At 42.6% G+C, this 16,156-nt stretch overlaps 1 protein-coding gene across 2 annotated transcripts in view; it reads left to right on the top strand.

The window, feature by feature from the left end:
* LOC132401721 (uncharacterized) overlaps positions 1 to 9,608 on the top strand; it is a 308,491-nt gene extending 298,883 nt beyond the window's left edge. Inside the window, exon 6 of one of the 2 annotated variants that reach the window (XM_059983839.1) lies at positions 8,145 to 9,608. In XM_059983839.1, coding sequence (XP_059839822.1) covers positions 8,145 to 8,334 — 190 coding nt within the window. In that variant the 3' untranslated portion in view covers positions 8,335 to 9,608. The remainder of the gene's footprint in view (positions 1 to 8,144) is intronic. The other variant, XM_059983840.1, reaches the window with a different exon arrangement.
* The last annotated feature ends 6,548 nt before the right edge of the window (positions 9,609 to 16,156 follow it).

Here is a 16,156-nt window from a genome sequence, read left to right as displayed (position 1 = left end):
CCCTTGAAATTCCAAACCTTAATATCTCAGCCTCTCCAATTCCCTTTCCTTCTGAGAATCTGATACTATATTAACAAAGAACAATGACATTGAAACAATCTACAATAACTTGGGCAGGTGCGTTGATGCAAAACATTTAGAGGAACATGGGCTGAACACAAACAAACGGGTGTTGGCCAGCATGGATAAATTTAGAACAAAAGGCTGACTTGACCAGCATGGACGAGTTGGATCAAATGGCCTTTTTCTGTGGTATGTGATTCTATGACCCTGAAAGCATTTTGTGCCATGCCTCACAGCTCCAGTGATCACTTACCTTCAGCTGGAGCCTCCAGATTCCCCCAGGGACATGTGGATTAGTAGATTAATTAGCCCTAGCTGGGTAGCAGGGGAATTAGAGGGAAAATAATGGGCATTCAAGTGAGAGTAAGTTACAGGGAATGGGATTCATGTGATTGCTCTTGGATCTCATGTAGACTTGATGGGGTGAATGGCCATTTGTGTTCCCTCACTCGTCTACATGCAGTGGCCTCTTTTTCTCTGTAAACCTGTATACCTGCTCGCTAATGCAAATATCTAATCACTCAAATAAATATACGTTACAACAGTGGTGTGCAGAAAACATCCCTGAATGCACAACTTGCCAAACCTTGAAGTGGATGGGCTACAGCTGCAGAAGACCAAGAGCATACACCCACTGGCCACTTTATTAGGTATGGGAGGAGCCTAATGAAGTGATCACTGAGTGTAGACTTGAAGATGACTTTTGACCCAGGCACACTTTGCCATGTTAAGGCTGCTGTAAAAATGTGTGACATTGGTGTGTAAATCTGGGCTTGCGATTCACTTTAGGTATTCTTTGTCAGTAATCTATTGTTGATTCCTAATGCAGGGTATCCTCTGCCCCGTAAGGAACAGGGCCCTGATCAGAGCCATAGAGATCCCTGGACTAAACAGAAAGGTGGAAGTGGGCAATGTCATTTTGTATTTATGACTTGCAATCACAATTAACCTCCGCAACAACAGATGCTCTTCACAAATTTATTTCCCACTATGCTTTGCTGAATGACATTTGGACTGAACATATGGAGATGCATTTGGAAAGAGTCACCAAAGAAAGCACATGAGCTCTTTATGATAGACAGCAGCAACCAGACTCAGAGAATGGTATAATTGTGAGATATGCCAGGACTGATTTGATGATTGCAGCCAATGTGAATGTGTCCAGTTCCTTACAGAGCCATCATTGTGAAGAGGGTGGGGAGAGGACACCCTGCATCAGCAATCAGCAACAGATTATTTAAATTGCTGAACCCAGTATACAGGGGCCTGAACTTCATAATCTATGTTTGGGAGTTCAAATCCCACCACAGCAGTCAGCAATACAAACAACTTAATAAATCTGAAGTTTCAAGCTAGTTTCAATTTCTATTACTCTACAAGATTTCTTAACATCCACTGTCCGTAAAGGAGCTGAATCAGAGGTGCTGGTAGGGTGGGGCCTGGATTTCACAGCCTGAAAGGATGGTAGAGGCAAAGATCCATATCTCATTTCAAAGTGGATGGATTGATCCTTTTAAGGACTCTACAACTCATGTTCTCAATATTTATTTACTTGTTATTTTTCTTTGTTTCTTCTGCATTTGTACAGTTTTTCTTTTGCACATTGAATTGCATGTCAGTCTTTGTGCTTCATTAATTCTGTTGTATTTCTTTGTTCTACTGTAAATGCCCACAAGAAAATGAATCTCAAGGTAGTATATGGTGACATGTATGTAATTTGACAACAAATTCGTATTTAATTTTTGAACTTTAAACTATAACCTGCAGGGTTATATGTCAGGTGCTGGGAGCTGGAAGAGCAATTTGTGTGGACATGACAGGCCGAATCACCTCTTTCTGCATTCTAGACTCTCTCTGATTCTATGACAATGTGACCTTTTATCCAGTCCAGCCTGATGTTACTCTAGTGTCAGCAGAGTGTCTTAATTTCAGTGTAAATGGATGCTAGATGGTCGGCACGGACTGAATCAGCTGAAGGGCCTGTTTCTGCAAAGTTTACCTCCCAGACTCAGGGTAGTTAGAGTTGGACATAAATACCAACACTGCCAGTAATGCCCACGTTCCATGAACGAGCAATTAAAACTCTTGTGTTTCTGATGCTAACTTGGTCCACTTAGCACAACATGGGGTGGCACGGTGGCAGAGTGGATAGCACAATGCTTTACAGTACCAGCGACCCGGGTTCAGTTCCCTCTGCTGCCTGTAAGGAGTTTGTACGTTTTCCCTGTGAATGCATGGGTTTCCTCTGGGTGCCCCGTTTCCTCCTGCAGTCTAAAGATATGTTGTTTGGAAGGTAAATTGGTTGTTGTAAATTGTCCCATAATTAGGATAGGATTAAATCAGGGGATTGTGCAAAAGGCCAGAAAGACCTATTTCATGCTGTATCTCAGTAAATAAATTTAATAAACATCGTCTTCAATGATGCAACTACCCCCCCCCCCCCCGTGTCAGGATGCATTGATGTGGCATCATTCCCCATCCAACGTTTCTCTGGGAGATTTGCGGACAACGTGATTCACACCCTGGGACAACTTAATCTTCCCTTTAGAGTTTCAAATTGAGACCCTTAGCAAATGTCCTTTTCAACCTTTTAAGCACCACACCCTAACCACCACCACCCTGCAACTTCTGATCACAGAACTCAATCCCCTGATCCCACAACCAATCAGAGAGTTTGATCTCCAGATCTCCCTGAATCCCAGCATTATGAAGGCTGAGGGGAGACCTAATAGATATTTAGTTAATTATGAAAAGGCAGAGAGCCATTATCTTTGATTCCCCCACAATCAGAATGTCTAATACTGGACGCCATATATTTAAGGTGAGGGAAGGAAGGTTCAAAAGAATTGTGTGTGGAGAGTTTGTTTTACACATGGAATGGTGGGAGCCTGGAACTCCTGCTCTGGGTGATGGTAGAGACAGATATGATAGCAATGTTTAAGATGCACTTTGATAGGAACATGGATGGGGAGGGATACAGACCATGTGTAAGCAGAAGGGATTTGTTTAATTCGGTGTCAATAGCTTGAGTAGTGCAGCACAACAATGTGGGCTGAAGGGCCTGTTTCTGTGCTGGTTCTATGTTGGAACACACCGACCTTTTGGTCCCAGTGGCTTGTCATAGTCGTAAAGTCATTGAGCACTACAGCACAGAGACAGGCCCTTTGGCCCATCTAATCCATGCCAAACCATTAATCAGCCTAGTCCCATCACCCTAACCTACTCTAAGAGTAATCTAACCCACCCTCCTACATAGCCCTATCATCTGTTTGTCTATCTATTAGTGTCTTCAATGCCTCAAATGAATCTACCTCTAACACCATCCCTGACAGGACACTGGACACATCCACACTCTGCGTAAAAAAAAAACCTACCTCTGATATGCCCCCTATACTTTCCTCCAATCACCTTAAAATTATGCCCCAGTATTTTAGCATTTTTTGCCCCATCCACTCTCTCAATGAAAAAAATTGTAATTCAGGACTGGATGTGCTTAGAAAAGCAACTGCATAATCTGCTTTAGTCGGAAATTGGGAGATAATGATCCCAGAACACAATGCTCTTTATTCTAATCATAGTGCAGTTATGTTGTCATTATGTGATAGTCCTCACAAAGTGCCTTTGATCAGAATGTTGGAAAGTGCAGAGAACGGGCACCTTTGGTCATTTTCCTGAATATTTATTCCCTGTACAGCTGAATGGCTTGGAGGGTGCAAAAACAGGGCCACCTTCCCTCCCAGTCAAGGAAATCCAGGACAAGGAAGTGGGCAGGGAAAAAAAAATATTTTGGACACTACCCAGCCATTAAATAACTTTTCCGAAAGGTCCCTTCTGGAAATTAGTGTATAGAGCCATTAAAACAAAAATCCACCCCATCTTAAAATTTCCTCCCCTCCCAGGTAGTTAACTTGATCGACCATTCTAGTTTGCCCCCACCCCCCTCTATCTATTATCTCAGACTGCACTTTACTGTAAACACTTTTAAAACAGCCACTTTTCAAAGTTCAATATAAACTGATTATCGAAGTACATATTTGTCACTATATACAACCCTGAGATCCATACTCTTGCAGGCATGCTCAGTAAATCCATGAGTCATAATAGTATGAATCACAGACATACAGGACAGACAAACAACTAATGTGGAAAAGACAACAAATTATTACAAAATACAAATACAATGTGCAAGTACAAAAGAAAAAAAAGAAATAATCATAATAAACAAATAAGCAATAAATATTGAAGACATGAGATGAAGAGTCCTTGAAAGTGAGTCCATAGGTTGCGGGAACAGTTCAATGATGGTGCAAGTAGAGTGAAGTTATCCGCTCTGGTTCAAGAGCCTAATTGTTGAGGGGTAATTACTGTTCCTGAACCTGTTGGTGTTGGTCCTGAGGATCCTGTACTTTCTCCCTGATGGCAGCAGTGAAAAGATAGCATGTCCTGGGTGGTGGGGGTCCTTGATGAAGCACGCTGCTTTACTGTGACAGCACTCCATGTAGATATGCTCAGTGGTGGGGAGGGCATTATCTGTAATGGACTGGGCTGTATCCACTACCGTTTGTAGGATTCTCTGTTCAAGTGCATTGGTGTTTGCATACCATGCTGTGATGCAACCAGTCAATATATTCTCACCACACGTCTACAGAATAATGCTATTTACATTGCAAATATATGCTGGCATTTATGTATTCATGCACATTTTATTCCATATCTGTACTTCTAACTTATTTTTATATAATTCTATATTCAATCAAATTGGTGAATGTTGGTGTTTTTGTTGCATGTCACACCAACAGACAAACAATTTCCTAATACATGGCAACTTAAATTAATCTTGTTAATCTCTTTTTAAGTGTTCTTTAAGAGGGCAGACCTCTGTCAGTAGAGCGGTTGCAAATAGTAGTCCAAATAGAATTGGTGGAAGGGTTAGAGGGGAGATAGGTAGTTTCTAAGTAAGAACATGTTCGGCATAGCATTGTACACTGAAGGGCCCGTATTGTACCGTAAGTTTTCTATGTTTCTATAAGAGAACATTAATAGCACAAGAGTGCAACAAGTAGAGCCACCACCTCATAGTGCCAGAGACCGGGGATCAGTGGGTGCTGTCAGTGTAGAGTTTGCGCGTTCTCTCTGCGACTGTGTGGGTTTCCTCTGGGTGCTCCAGTTTCTTCCCACATCCTAAGGTGTACTGGATAGATTAAATTAGACTAGATAAAATTAGTTCATTGTCATAGGTGAGTAGGTTAAAAGACCACTGCAAGATGTCCCTAGTGTGTGAGTGAGTAACAGAATCTGGGGGTTCTTGAGAGAATGTGGGAAGAATAGAAAACTATAGAATTATTGTACGATTACTGTAAATGCTTGTCTGGTAGTCAGCATGAGCTCAGTGGGTCGATGGGTTTGTTCTGCCTATGACTACACTATGTAAATAATACTGATCAGGAATGATTCAAGGGATAGATTATTGAAGTGGAGGCATTTCAAAAATACCAGGGTGAGCAATCAAAAACCATAACCTCAAGGGCTCTGGACCAAGAGCTGAGGAGTAGGATCAGCCTAAGCTCCCTTTTGGATACCAGGTCAGGCCAGGGTGAATGTCTTCCTTCTGTGTAGTTAGCTTCACCAAAAACTTTCTCCTACTTCTGAAGTTCTTCTTCCTCCATCCTTGGGAGTTGCTGACCTTTGGAAGACTTTTCTCTCTGGGAGTTCACGACTGTAGCCATTCACTGTACAACTTCAGGACAACTCACACCATTCACACCCCTCTTTATATCAGCAGCACAGCAGTGGAAACTGTGAGTGGTTTCATACTCTTGGTAGTGCACATCTCACACAACTCCTCATGGTCCCAGAGCACATCCTACACAATTAGGAAAGCTCACTAATGCCACTACTGTCTAAGGAGGGTGAAAAGAACTGGACAACGCACATCTATACTCATGTCATTCTACAGATGCACAATGGAGAGCATCTCTGCTTGGCACAGAAACTGCACTATAGTGGACAGGAAGGCTCGACAACATCACCGACACCAGCCAACCCACCAACAAGGACATATGTACAGAAAAGTGCCAGAAAGGGCCAGTAAGGCCATGAAGGACCCTACTTACTCTGCTCATGGACTGTTTATCCCACTCCCATCAGGGAGGAGGCTAATTAGCATCCACGCTTGGACATCCAGACTCAAAAACAGTCACTTGCCTAACCAGTGAGACTGATCAACACCTCCACCAACTAACCCACCCCCCACAAGCACAACAACCACTACACAATCATTTCCTGTCAGTCACTTTGTGTGTGGACACTCATGTACCTAGCATCATTTTATAGGCATACAATCAGTCTATGTTTATATGTTAGCTATCTTATGTATTTACTGTGTATTTATTTTGTTTTTTATTATTGTGTTCTTTACCTTGTGTTTTTTTTGCGCTGTATTGAATCTGAAGTAACAATTATTTTGTTCTCCTTTACTCTTTTGTACAGGAAATTACCTTAAACAATCTTGAGTCTTGAATCTTATGCTAATCTACAGGCAGGATGCTGAGGCCTAGTATACTGACTGAGTGATGTTCCATCAGGGTGATGGGGAAGGACATGCTCCAAATCCGAATGAAAATTTATTTTCAGTTTATCAAAGTTTTGTTTAGAAACACCACTACCAGTCTCAAGATTGGCAGTTTGTTTCATTCAATCTTTTTCTTCTAAGTTGATCACTGTGTGGAATGATATCTGTTCCTTGGAAGATAGATTGTTCAACATTTCAATTGTAACATAAAGACTTAATTGTTAGTACAATTTTTGGTATCTCATAAACACCCATAGGCTTACATATTTTTTCAACATTTATTCAAACCGTCTCTATCTTACTTAAAGATGTTTTAATTTCCATTTATTTCAATTTTTAACTTCTCTGCTTATCAATCCACTCCTTGAGTGAGCTTACATCATATAGTGGTACGTTCATCTTAACTTTAGAAGTACAGTAATATCAAGTCCCACTCCAATATCAAAGGGTCAAGTGAGTTAGTTACTGCCTGTAACACTGCTGGCATTTAGGGCAGGAAAGGGCCCCCCTCATATTAGACATTCCCTCCATGGGGAAAAAACCTATGGCTATCCATTCAATCTATGCCTCTTATCCTCTTGTACACCTCTATCAAGTCGCCTCTCATCCTTCTTTGCTCAGAAAAATCAACAAATTTCATGACATGTCATCAGTGGACACCTTATTAGGTTCTCCTGTATGACTGCTTGTTAATTAAACTATCTAATCAACCAATCATGAGGTTGCAAGTTAGTGGATAAAAACATGCGGACATGGTGACGAGGTTTAGTTGTTCAGCCAAAACATCGGAATGGGAAAGAAATGTGAACAAAGTGACTTTGACTGCGGAATGATTGTTGGTGCAAGACTGGGTGTTTGAGTATCTCGGAAAATACTGAAATTCATATTCAACAGTCTCTAGAGTTTACAGGGAATGGTGCAAAAATCAAAAGCGGCAGTACTGTGGGCAAAAATGCCTTGCTGACGAGAGAGGTCAGAAGAGAATAGCCAGACTGCTTCAAATTGACAGTAACGCAAGTAACCATGTGTTACAACGGTGGTGCGCAGAAGAGCATCTCTGAATGCACAACACATCAAACCTTGTAGTGGATGTGCTACAGCAGCAGAAGACCATGGGCCTATACTCAGTGGCCACTTTATTAGATACAGTGGCCACTGAGTTCATGTCAGCGATAACGAACCTGACTCAAATCCTGATTTTGATTCTGCAACAAGTATAAGACCGTGCAGCGAGGAAGTGAGATTGAGAGAGCTGATTCACAATCTGTCCACTAACAGTTAATGAGCGCTTTACCGCATATCCCGCAGCTACAGTAAAGGGCATTACAGCAGCAGAATTCACTCAATAGCCAACACTTAGTAAAATATGATAACTGCAGGTTAGTTAATTTTTATAGTGGTTGTAATTTGGTAGAAAACACATGTTTTATCATCTTTGTGCCATACATAAATGACTGTTTGCAATGGTCTCATTAAGTGAAGACATGTGTGTGTTTGTGCTTTATTTCAGGCTTCTCCTCCATTGCTGCTCCAGCAGGTACAGCAGAGCCAAGATATCCTCGTTCTCCGTCATGGGGAGGAGTCTGGAGGAAGGGGACAGAGGCCCGAACCTTTTGTCACTACCTGGTCAGAATCCACCAGTAGCGGCATCTAGCAGAGTGGAGAATGACAAGACCCTCGACTTGGGCTTGTACGTTTGAGCCAAGTATCCGGGGCAAGGCTAGGAGCCGAGGATACTTGGCCAATGTCACCTGCCTCAGAAGGAAACAGACAGACTCTTGGTGACTCCATTCACTTTTGAATTTGGGGAGAGAACGAGCTGCTCTCTCTATGTTGTGGAGACAGGGGCACTGTAGGATGGGGGGAATGTAGTAACTGTACAGGGGATGGACTGGATAGACGAGGCTTGAATCTGTACAGTTCACCAGCTGCGGTACTTTCGACAGGAAACAACTATCACTGGGGGAAGGAATAAAAATCGTATTGGAGGACAAGAAATTCACAGCTGCACAAGACTTTTTGGGCAGCCACTTAAGAGAAATTGGTAAACCTGCCCAAACCTGCTCACCTGTATGTGCAGCGTAATTATCATTGAAAAGGCCAGAGGAAACGCTGAAGGGAAAAATTGCAATAACACAAGAAAGCAGGCACTGCTAAACTCAAGTTAAGTTGTCCTGCACTTATAGGCTTGGCCAGGTTTGACAGTAAGTCTCTCAGTTAACTGTTTCTTCACTTCTGAAGGGTATATTAGCATGTTTGCACTCTCGTAGCCTATAAACTGTGCCTAGGCCCTGTGGCTTTGACTGATTCTTATGAATGCACTTTTTTGTTAAAAGATATGTTTGTTACTTTTTAAACTTTTAAATAGCAAGAGGAAAGCACTTTTTCAGTGACAAGGACTGTTCCTTCCTGCCAAATCTATGCTCACACTACATAAAGGGTTAAAAAGAAGAACCTATTTTGTGCTGGTTTAATTTTTCTCTCTCTTCCCACGTCGAAAGTAAGAGGTCGTGCGTTTGCAGCAAGATAGCCCTGCCTGCCAGATGGGCATTTACATGTCTGTACGAGTGCTTGGATTATTTCATTTCCTGCGCAGGGGCCTCCAAATGCTTGCACTGAATGCCACTGGAAAAGCAGAGAGGAGCAGCGAGGGAAGCTTGCTAAAGTAGTGACTTGAGCTAATCGGGGTTAGACTGCAGGAAGAGAAGCCACGAGTGCCTTCCTAATGACTCTCACGACAGTAGAAGGATATATTTCACCATCCCATATATCTCAGTAATTGGTGTACACTTCAGTTAACCTTTATTGCTGGTTTAATACTTGCACATGATAAGGACTTTGCATCAAATGATTGCAAGATTCTTAATGAGAATATTGGTAAATTTGTGTCTTTCCTCAAAATAAAGGCAGTCCACTAAGGATTTTAGATGGGCCTGTTAATTTAACCAAGTGCTTGAGGAACCTTTACAGACAGCTACAGGAAGCTTTAGACAGTCAGAATTTTTCTCTTAAACACTAAAGGAATGAAATTAAGGTGACGGGGGAAAGTTTGGCTCATCGTGAGCAGTTTCCGGCCTCTTATCTAAGAAAGGATATGCGGCATTGGAAAGGGTCCAGAGGAAATTTACAAGGATGATCCCTAGAATGAAAAAGCTAACATATGAATAGCGTTTGATAGCTCTGGGTCTGTACTCGCTGGAGTTTAGAAGAATGAGGGAGGATCTCTCTGAAACCTATCGAATATTGAAAGGCCTAGGTAGAGTTGAAGTGGAGAGAATTATTTCCTATAGTGAGGGAGTCTAGGACCAGAGGATAGAGTCTCAGAATAGAAGGACATCCCTTTACAACAAAATGAGGAGGAATTTCTTTGGACAGTGGATGGTGAATCTGTGGAATTCATTGCTACATGTGGCTGTGGAGTCCAAGTCATTGGGTATATTTAAAACAGAGGTTGCTAGGTTCTTGTTTAGAGTGCCAAGGGTAATGAGGGGAAGGAAGAAGAATGGGGTTGAGAAGGATAATAAATCAGCCATGATGGAATGGTGAAGACTCGACAGGTCAAATGACCTCATTCTGCTCCTATGTCTTAAGGTCTTACAATCTTATATTTACCTCCACACCACCTCAGGCAGTGTATTCCGGAAACCCACCACACTCCGTGCAATCCTTCTGGTATTAGACATTTCGTTCATGGGGAAGAGAGACTGCCTGTCTACTCTGTAGGGACATGAGAAGCATCGATAAACTATTAATGGGTCTCCCCTCACCCTCCACCGCTCCAGAGAAAACAACCTAAGTTGATCCAACTGCTTCTTATAGCACAAGCCCTCTTTAGGATCGTGATAGCCTGTATAATATCAGTTCACATAGGGGTTATGTTATGAGGCTTGTATGTGGAGACATCAAATAACTTTGGTTCAAGATGGCACTGAGCTGTGATACTCATCATTGTTGTGGCTCAGAATTTGTTGCTGTTTTTAGAATCTAATCTGGAGTTCATGGACTCCTTGCTTAATGGCATTGGTCCATGGCATAAAAAAGGTTGGGAACCCCTGCTTTAGATTTATATGAAGGGTTTTTCGGTGTCCTGTGGGAAATTAGGGGCCAGCTGAGGTTTTAAGGACAGGGATGGGGGGAATGAATAGGCAGATGCAGGAATCACTGTGTTCTGACTCCAGGTCAGAATGCTTTGTGGTCAAAGGTCAGGTAAGCAGGCTCTGAGAAAACTGGTGGATCCCAGGTTGGTGAATCTCGAGTCATCGATACAGACAGGCATGAGCCTTGAGGGCCGGTGGTGCCCCAGGCCACTGGGATCAGAGGTCCATGCTAGTCACAAGTCGAGGCCCGAGTGCCAAACCCATGACTGGCAAGTCCTGAGGTCAATACCCAGAAGTAAAAGGCCCAAAGGCCGAAAACTGGAGGAGGTGAGCCCAGAAGCAGAGGACCAATAAACAAGTCTGCAAGTCCATGCCAGGGACTGAAGGTTGGAGACATGATGTCTGCCACTCTGAAAGTCCAGAGACAAGCACTGGGGGCCCAGGGGTGAGCCGTCCTGGCCTTGGAGGACTACCTGTGAGTTTGAATGGATGTGTATGAGGATGGAGAAAGGGGCTTGTTTTGCTGTTGTTTTGTCCTATTCCATGTTGCTGTTGTTGCTTGTGTTGTTCTGCTGAACATTATGGACATGCAATGTTGGCACCAGAATGTGTGACGATACTCTCAGACTGCCCCAAAACATTCTTGGGTGTGTTGGTTGTTAAAGCAAACAATGCATTTCAAGTAGGTTTTCAAGTTCATGTTTATTGTCATTCAACTGTATTCATGTATACCATCGAACGAAACAGTGTTCCTCCAGACCAAGGTGCACAACACAGTACATATGACCCACATACATAACACATGAGCTAAATGCATATAAATTAAATAATCATAATAATGTGCATATAAGCCACAAGTTAAAAAGTAAACAGTATAATGCTACTGGTGCTTCATATGTAATGAGACCTGGGTGGTGGTGGGGAGTTCAGTAGTCCTATGTCCTGGGAGAAGAAATGGTTTCCCATGCCGACAGTTCTTGTCCTAATGCTATGGTACCTCCTGCCTGACGATAGGGGGTCAAAGAGATGGTTGGATTGATCGGAGGGTGGGAGGATTCATCGACAATGCTAAGGGCCCTGCTTATGCAGTGGTTCTGGTAAAAATCTCTAACAGGTGGGAGAGAGATCCCAAATGTCCTCTCAACAATTCTTTCTAGCAATTTGCGATCAAATGCATAGCAATTCCTGTATTAAACAGTAATGCAGCTGCTCAGGACACTCCCAATGCTGCTAGTGTAAAAAATGGTTAAAATGACTGGGGGGAGCCTCACTCAGCTCGATCTCATCACGAAGTGGAGACGCTGCTGTGCTTTTTTGACCAAAGAGGTGGTGTTGTGGGAACAGATTATGTGCACTCCCAGAAACTTGGTGCTACAAACTCTCACCATGTATGTGCAGTGAGGAATGGTCAGCCTGCACCTTTCCTTGATGTAAATGTGATAAATAAATGTAAATCTAAATCTAACTGAGTTCAAATCTCATGATGGGGACTAGGAATTTAACTTTAGAGTGATTAAATAAAATGCTAGCCCTGTAATGCTGACCATTAAATTAATGAGATATAAACACTACAGATTCCGTGGATGCTGTAAATCCAAAGCAACACACACACACACACACACACACACACACACAAAGTGCTGGAGGAACTGAGCAGGTCAGGCAGCATCTATGGAGAGGAATAAACAGTTGAGATTTTGGTCCAAGACCCTTCTTTAGGAATCTTCATTCAATTAATGAGTTATGAAAACCCATGTTCACTCCAACACAATCCAGCCTATATCTGTCACTAAACTTATCTCTATGGGATTAATCTTTAATTAGTTAGTGAAACACTCAGTTCAAACACAATAACAGATGGGCAGTGAAGCTGGCCTTGCCAATATCCCATGACCTTATAAAGATGGAAGTCTAACGCAGGGTGTTATTCTCAAGTTCTCAAATTCTCCAAGAGGACCACTACCTTGCCATGGTTTGAAGACTTGTGTGCCTCAGTAACCGGGAGAGCTATGCTGGCTGGAGTCAGGGTTTTATGCTTTGGCTCTCAGTAGGGTCACCCATTCCAAACAAGTCAAAGGGTAGAGGACAGACTAAGAGTTGTCTCCAGGTTGGTGGGGGCGGGGGCGGGGGGGGGTGTGGTTTAGCTCAGGACTAACAATACTGACTTGTTACGGAAACAGTAATGAAGAATCCTTCTACCTGTGAGTGGCCAAGGACAGACAGAGATGGAGGACCGTAATTGCGGCCCTAAATGCCAGCTGCGTAACAGGCAGAAAGTACATACGATTACTGGTACAATGCTGAGCCCTTCGGTAGATTGCATGTTCACTTTGCACAGAGGTGAGGCAATCTCGGGGTTAAATGTTAGCTGAGCTTGAAGCTCTTTTTTTGTCTTGAGTACAAGATACACCTGAGTTTGCACCCAGTGCTCTCAGTATTTCATTAATGTCAATGTATTCCCCATCTCCTCCCATTTTCATTAGAATGTGCCTGAACTTAAAATGAGCCAAAATCAGCATAAACAATTGGAGCCTAAGGGAAATAGCAAAAACCCATGCAATATACTTTAAGTATGTAAATTTCAGGTTTCAACTCATTTAACCATCATTCATGCCCATTGGGCACAGCAGGGTTAAGAACATGCACAAGGGGAGGGTTCTCAGCTTTTAAGGTGACTTACACGGATGTCATGAGAATCCACTCAAAGGAGAAGAAAATACTGAGTGAGTTGCACAGAGGATCATATGTCCAGTGCAAAATAGATGTAAAGAAACACAATTAACTTGCCTTCCAGCTTGAGCGTCTGAAATACTGGCTGTTTTTTAATAAACACACACTCACTCTGACTTTCAACCTTTCCCCAACACCTCTGAACCCCCACTGTCATCCACAGACAGGAGGAGAGGCTTGGCCACGGGCTTGGGTGGAGATTGGTCTCAGATGATGTATGCCAATTGGAAAAGGTGTAGTTAAGCACGTAAACTGCATATGCCCCAAAACTCTGTAGTTGTTAAGGTGCTTTTTAAGTGGTCTGACTCAGATTGCGGGGCAACTTTATCACACAGAGGGTGCTGGATGTATGGAAAGAACTGCCAGAGGAAGTGGTAGATGTAGATAAAATAGCTGTTTAAATGATGGATAGACACTTGCATGGCTGTGGAGGCCAAGTCTTTGGGTTTTTTAAATATTTTGAGATAAAGCATGGAATAGGCCCTTCTGGCACTTTGAGCCCCCCAGCCTAATCATGAGACAATTTACAATGACCACATTAACCTACCAACCAGTGTTTGGACTGTGGGAAGGAACCAGAGCACCCAGAGGACACCCACATGGTCACGGGGGTCACTGGTACCATAAAACATTGCGCTAACCACGATAATACCGTGCCACCCCCATTTAAAGCAGTGGTTGATAGGTTCTTGATTAGTAAGAACGTCAAAGGTTATGGGGAGAATGGGATTGAGTGGGATAATAAATCAGCTATGATGGAATGACGAATTTGACTCGATAGGACGAAAGGTTGAATTCTGCTCCTATGTCTTTAGAAGGATATGGGAAAGCATGAGGAAATGAGACTAACTCAAGAAGACAGCTTGGTTGGCATGAATGAATTGACTGAATGGCCTGTTTCTGTGCTGTGTGACTCTATGATTTTATAAATATCAAGTACAAAATGCACCACAATTTATGACTAGATGACTCTGGCAGCATCTCACAAAACACCAGATTCACTAAACAGGACAAGGATGCAGGTGCAGAATGTGGTGAACTACATATACCTGTCTGGACACACACCACCCAACCCCGCTGACTGCTCCTGTGGCTCCTCCCACAGACCCCTGTATAAAGGCGATTGGAGCCTGGGCCCTGCCCTCAGTCTCCAGGATGTAGTGTGGTGGTCAATTGCTGCTTGTTCTTTCTTCCAGCCAATAAAAGCCGATATCTCGCCTCACGTCTCGGAGAGTTATTGATGGTGTATCACACGGCAACACAGTCACCTGCAGGTTCCCCTCCAACTTGGAAATACTGTATATCGCTGGTCAACTGGTCCAAACACTCAAGCTCCCAGCCCAGTAGGAGTAGCTTCACTGGAAACACTACAGTCATTCAAGATGGCTGATCACCACTGCATTCTCGTCCCGTAGATGACAAAACAAGTTTTTCAGGATGGGTAGCCAAATGTTTGTACAATAACACAGGTTTTTAAAGAGAGAGAGAGAGAATCAGACATGTTGTGAAATTTGTTTTTTGAGGTAGCAGTACAGTGTAATATATAAAAACTATAAATTACAATAAGAATTTTTTTTTTAATTAAATTACAGAAGCAGTGCAAATAGGGAGCAAAAATAGTGAGGTAATGTTGATGGGTGTTTCATTGTCTGGTCAGATGGTAGAGGGGAAGAAGCTGTTCCTAAAAGCTTCAGGCTCCTGTGCCACCTCACTGATGGTAACAATGAAAAGAGGGCATGTCCTGGGTGGTGGGGGTCCTCGATGAAGGATGCTTCCTTTTAAGAGGCATCGGCTTTTAAAGATGTCCTTACCTTTTGAAGAGGCAAAGGGTTCTGGAACAGCACTTAGGGACCATGCAGCAGAATACAGCAACCATCACTGATAGGCAGATGAATAGATGACATCTAAACAACAGAACCTTATTTTTCCTCTTTGACATTTAAATGTGCATTTCTGATGCTAATGAGAAAATGGTGCTGCAAATCTCTCTCCTATTCCTCAACAGGCTAAAAAAAAACTAAAGTACAACAAAAGATCAAGCTGCTGAATGTTTTAGAAATATCTTCTCCCCCTCCACCATCAGATTTCTGAATGGCTCATAAACCCCTAAACACTACTTCACTATTTTGCTCTCTTTTTGCAGTACTTGTTTATATTTTATACATTTATTATTATAGCTTACAGTTTTTTTTAAAGTATTGCATTGTACTGCTCTACAAAACAAATGTCATAACATAAACACAAGAAAGTCTGCAGATGCTGGAAATCCAAAGCAACACACACAAAATGCTGGAGGAGCTCAGCAGCTCAGGCACCATCCATGTAAATGAATAAACAGTCAACGTTTCGGGCCGTGACCCTTATTCATAACATATATCAGTGATAATAAACCTGATTCTAATTCTGAATTTCCTCAACTTGAAGAGTTAATGTTTGAGGAGCATTTGATGTCTCTGGGCCTGTATTGGCTGGAGTTTAGAAGAATAAAGAGAGATCTCATTGAACCCCATTTAATCTTGAAAGAGTAGAAGTGGAGAGGATGTTTCCTATAGTATGTGAGTCTAGGATCACAGGGCACAGCCTCAGAATTGAAGGATGTCCCATTAACTAGAGATGAGGAGGAATTTCTTTAGCCAGAGGGTAGAATCTGTGGTACTCAAACTTCAAGATTCAACATTCAAGACTGCTTAATCTA

This window comes from Hypanus sabinus, chromosome 11 (assembly GCF_030144855.1).
Source record: "Hypanus sabinus isolate sHypSab1 chromosome 11, sHypSab1.hap1, whole genome shotgun sequence".
Taxonomy (NCBI): domain Eukaryota; kingdom Metazoa; phylum Chordata; class Chondrichthyes; order Myliobatiformes; family Dasyatidae; genus Hypanus; species Hypanus sabinus.
This window is presented reverse-complemented; position numbering and strand designations above follow the sequence as displayed.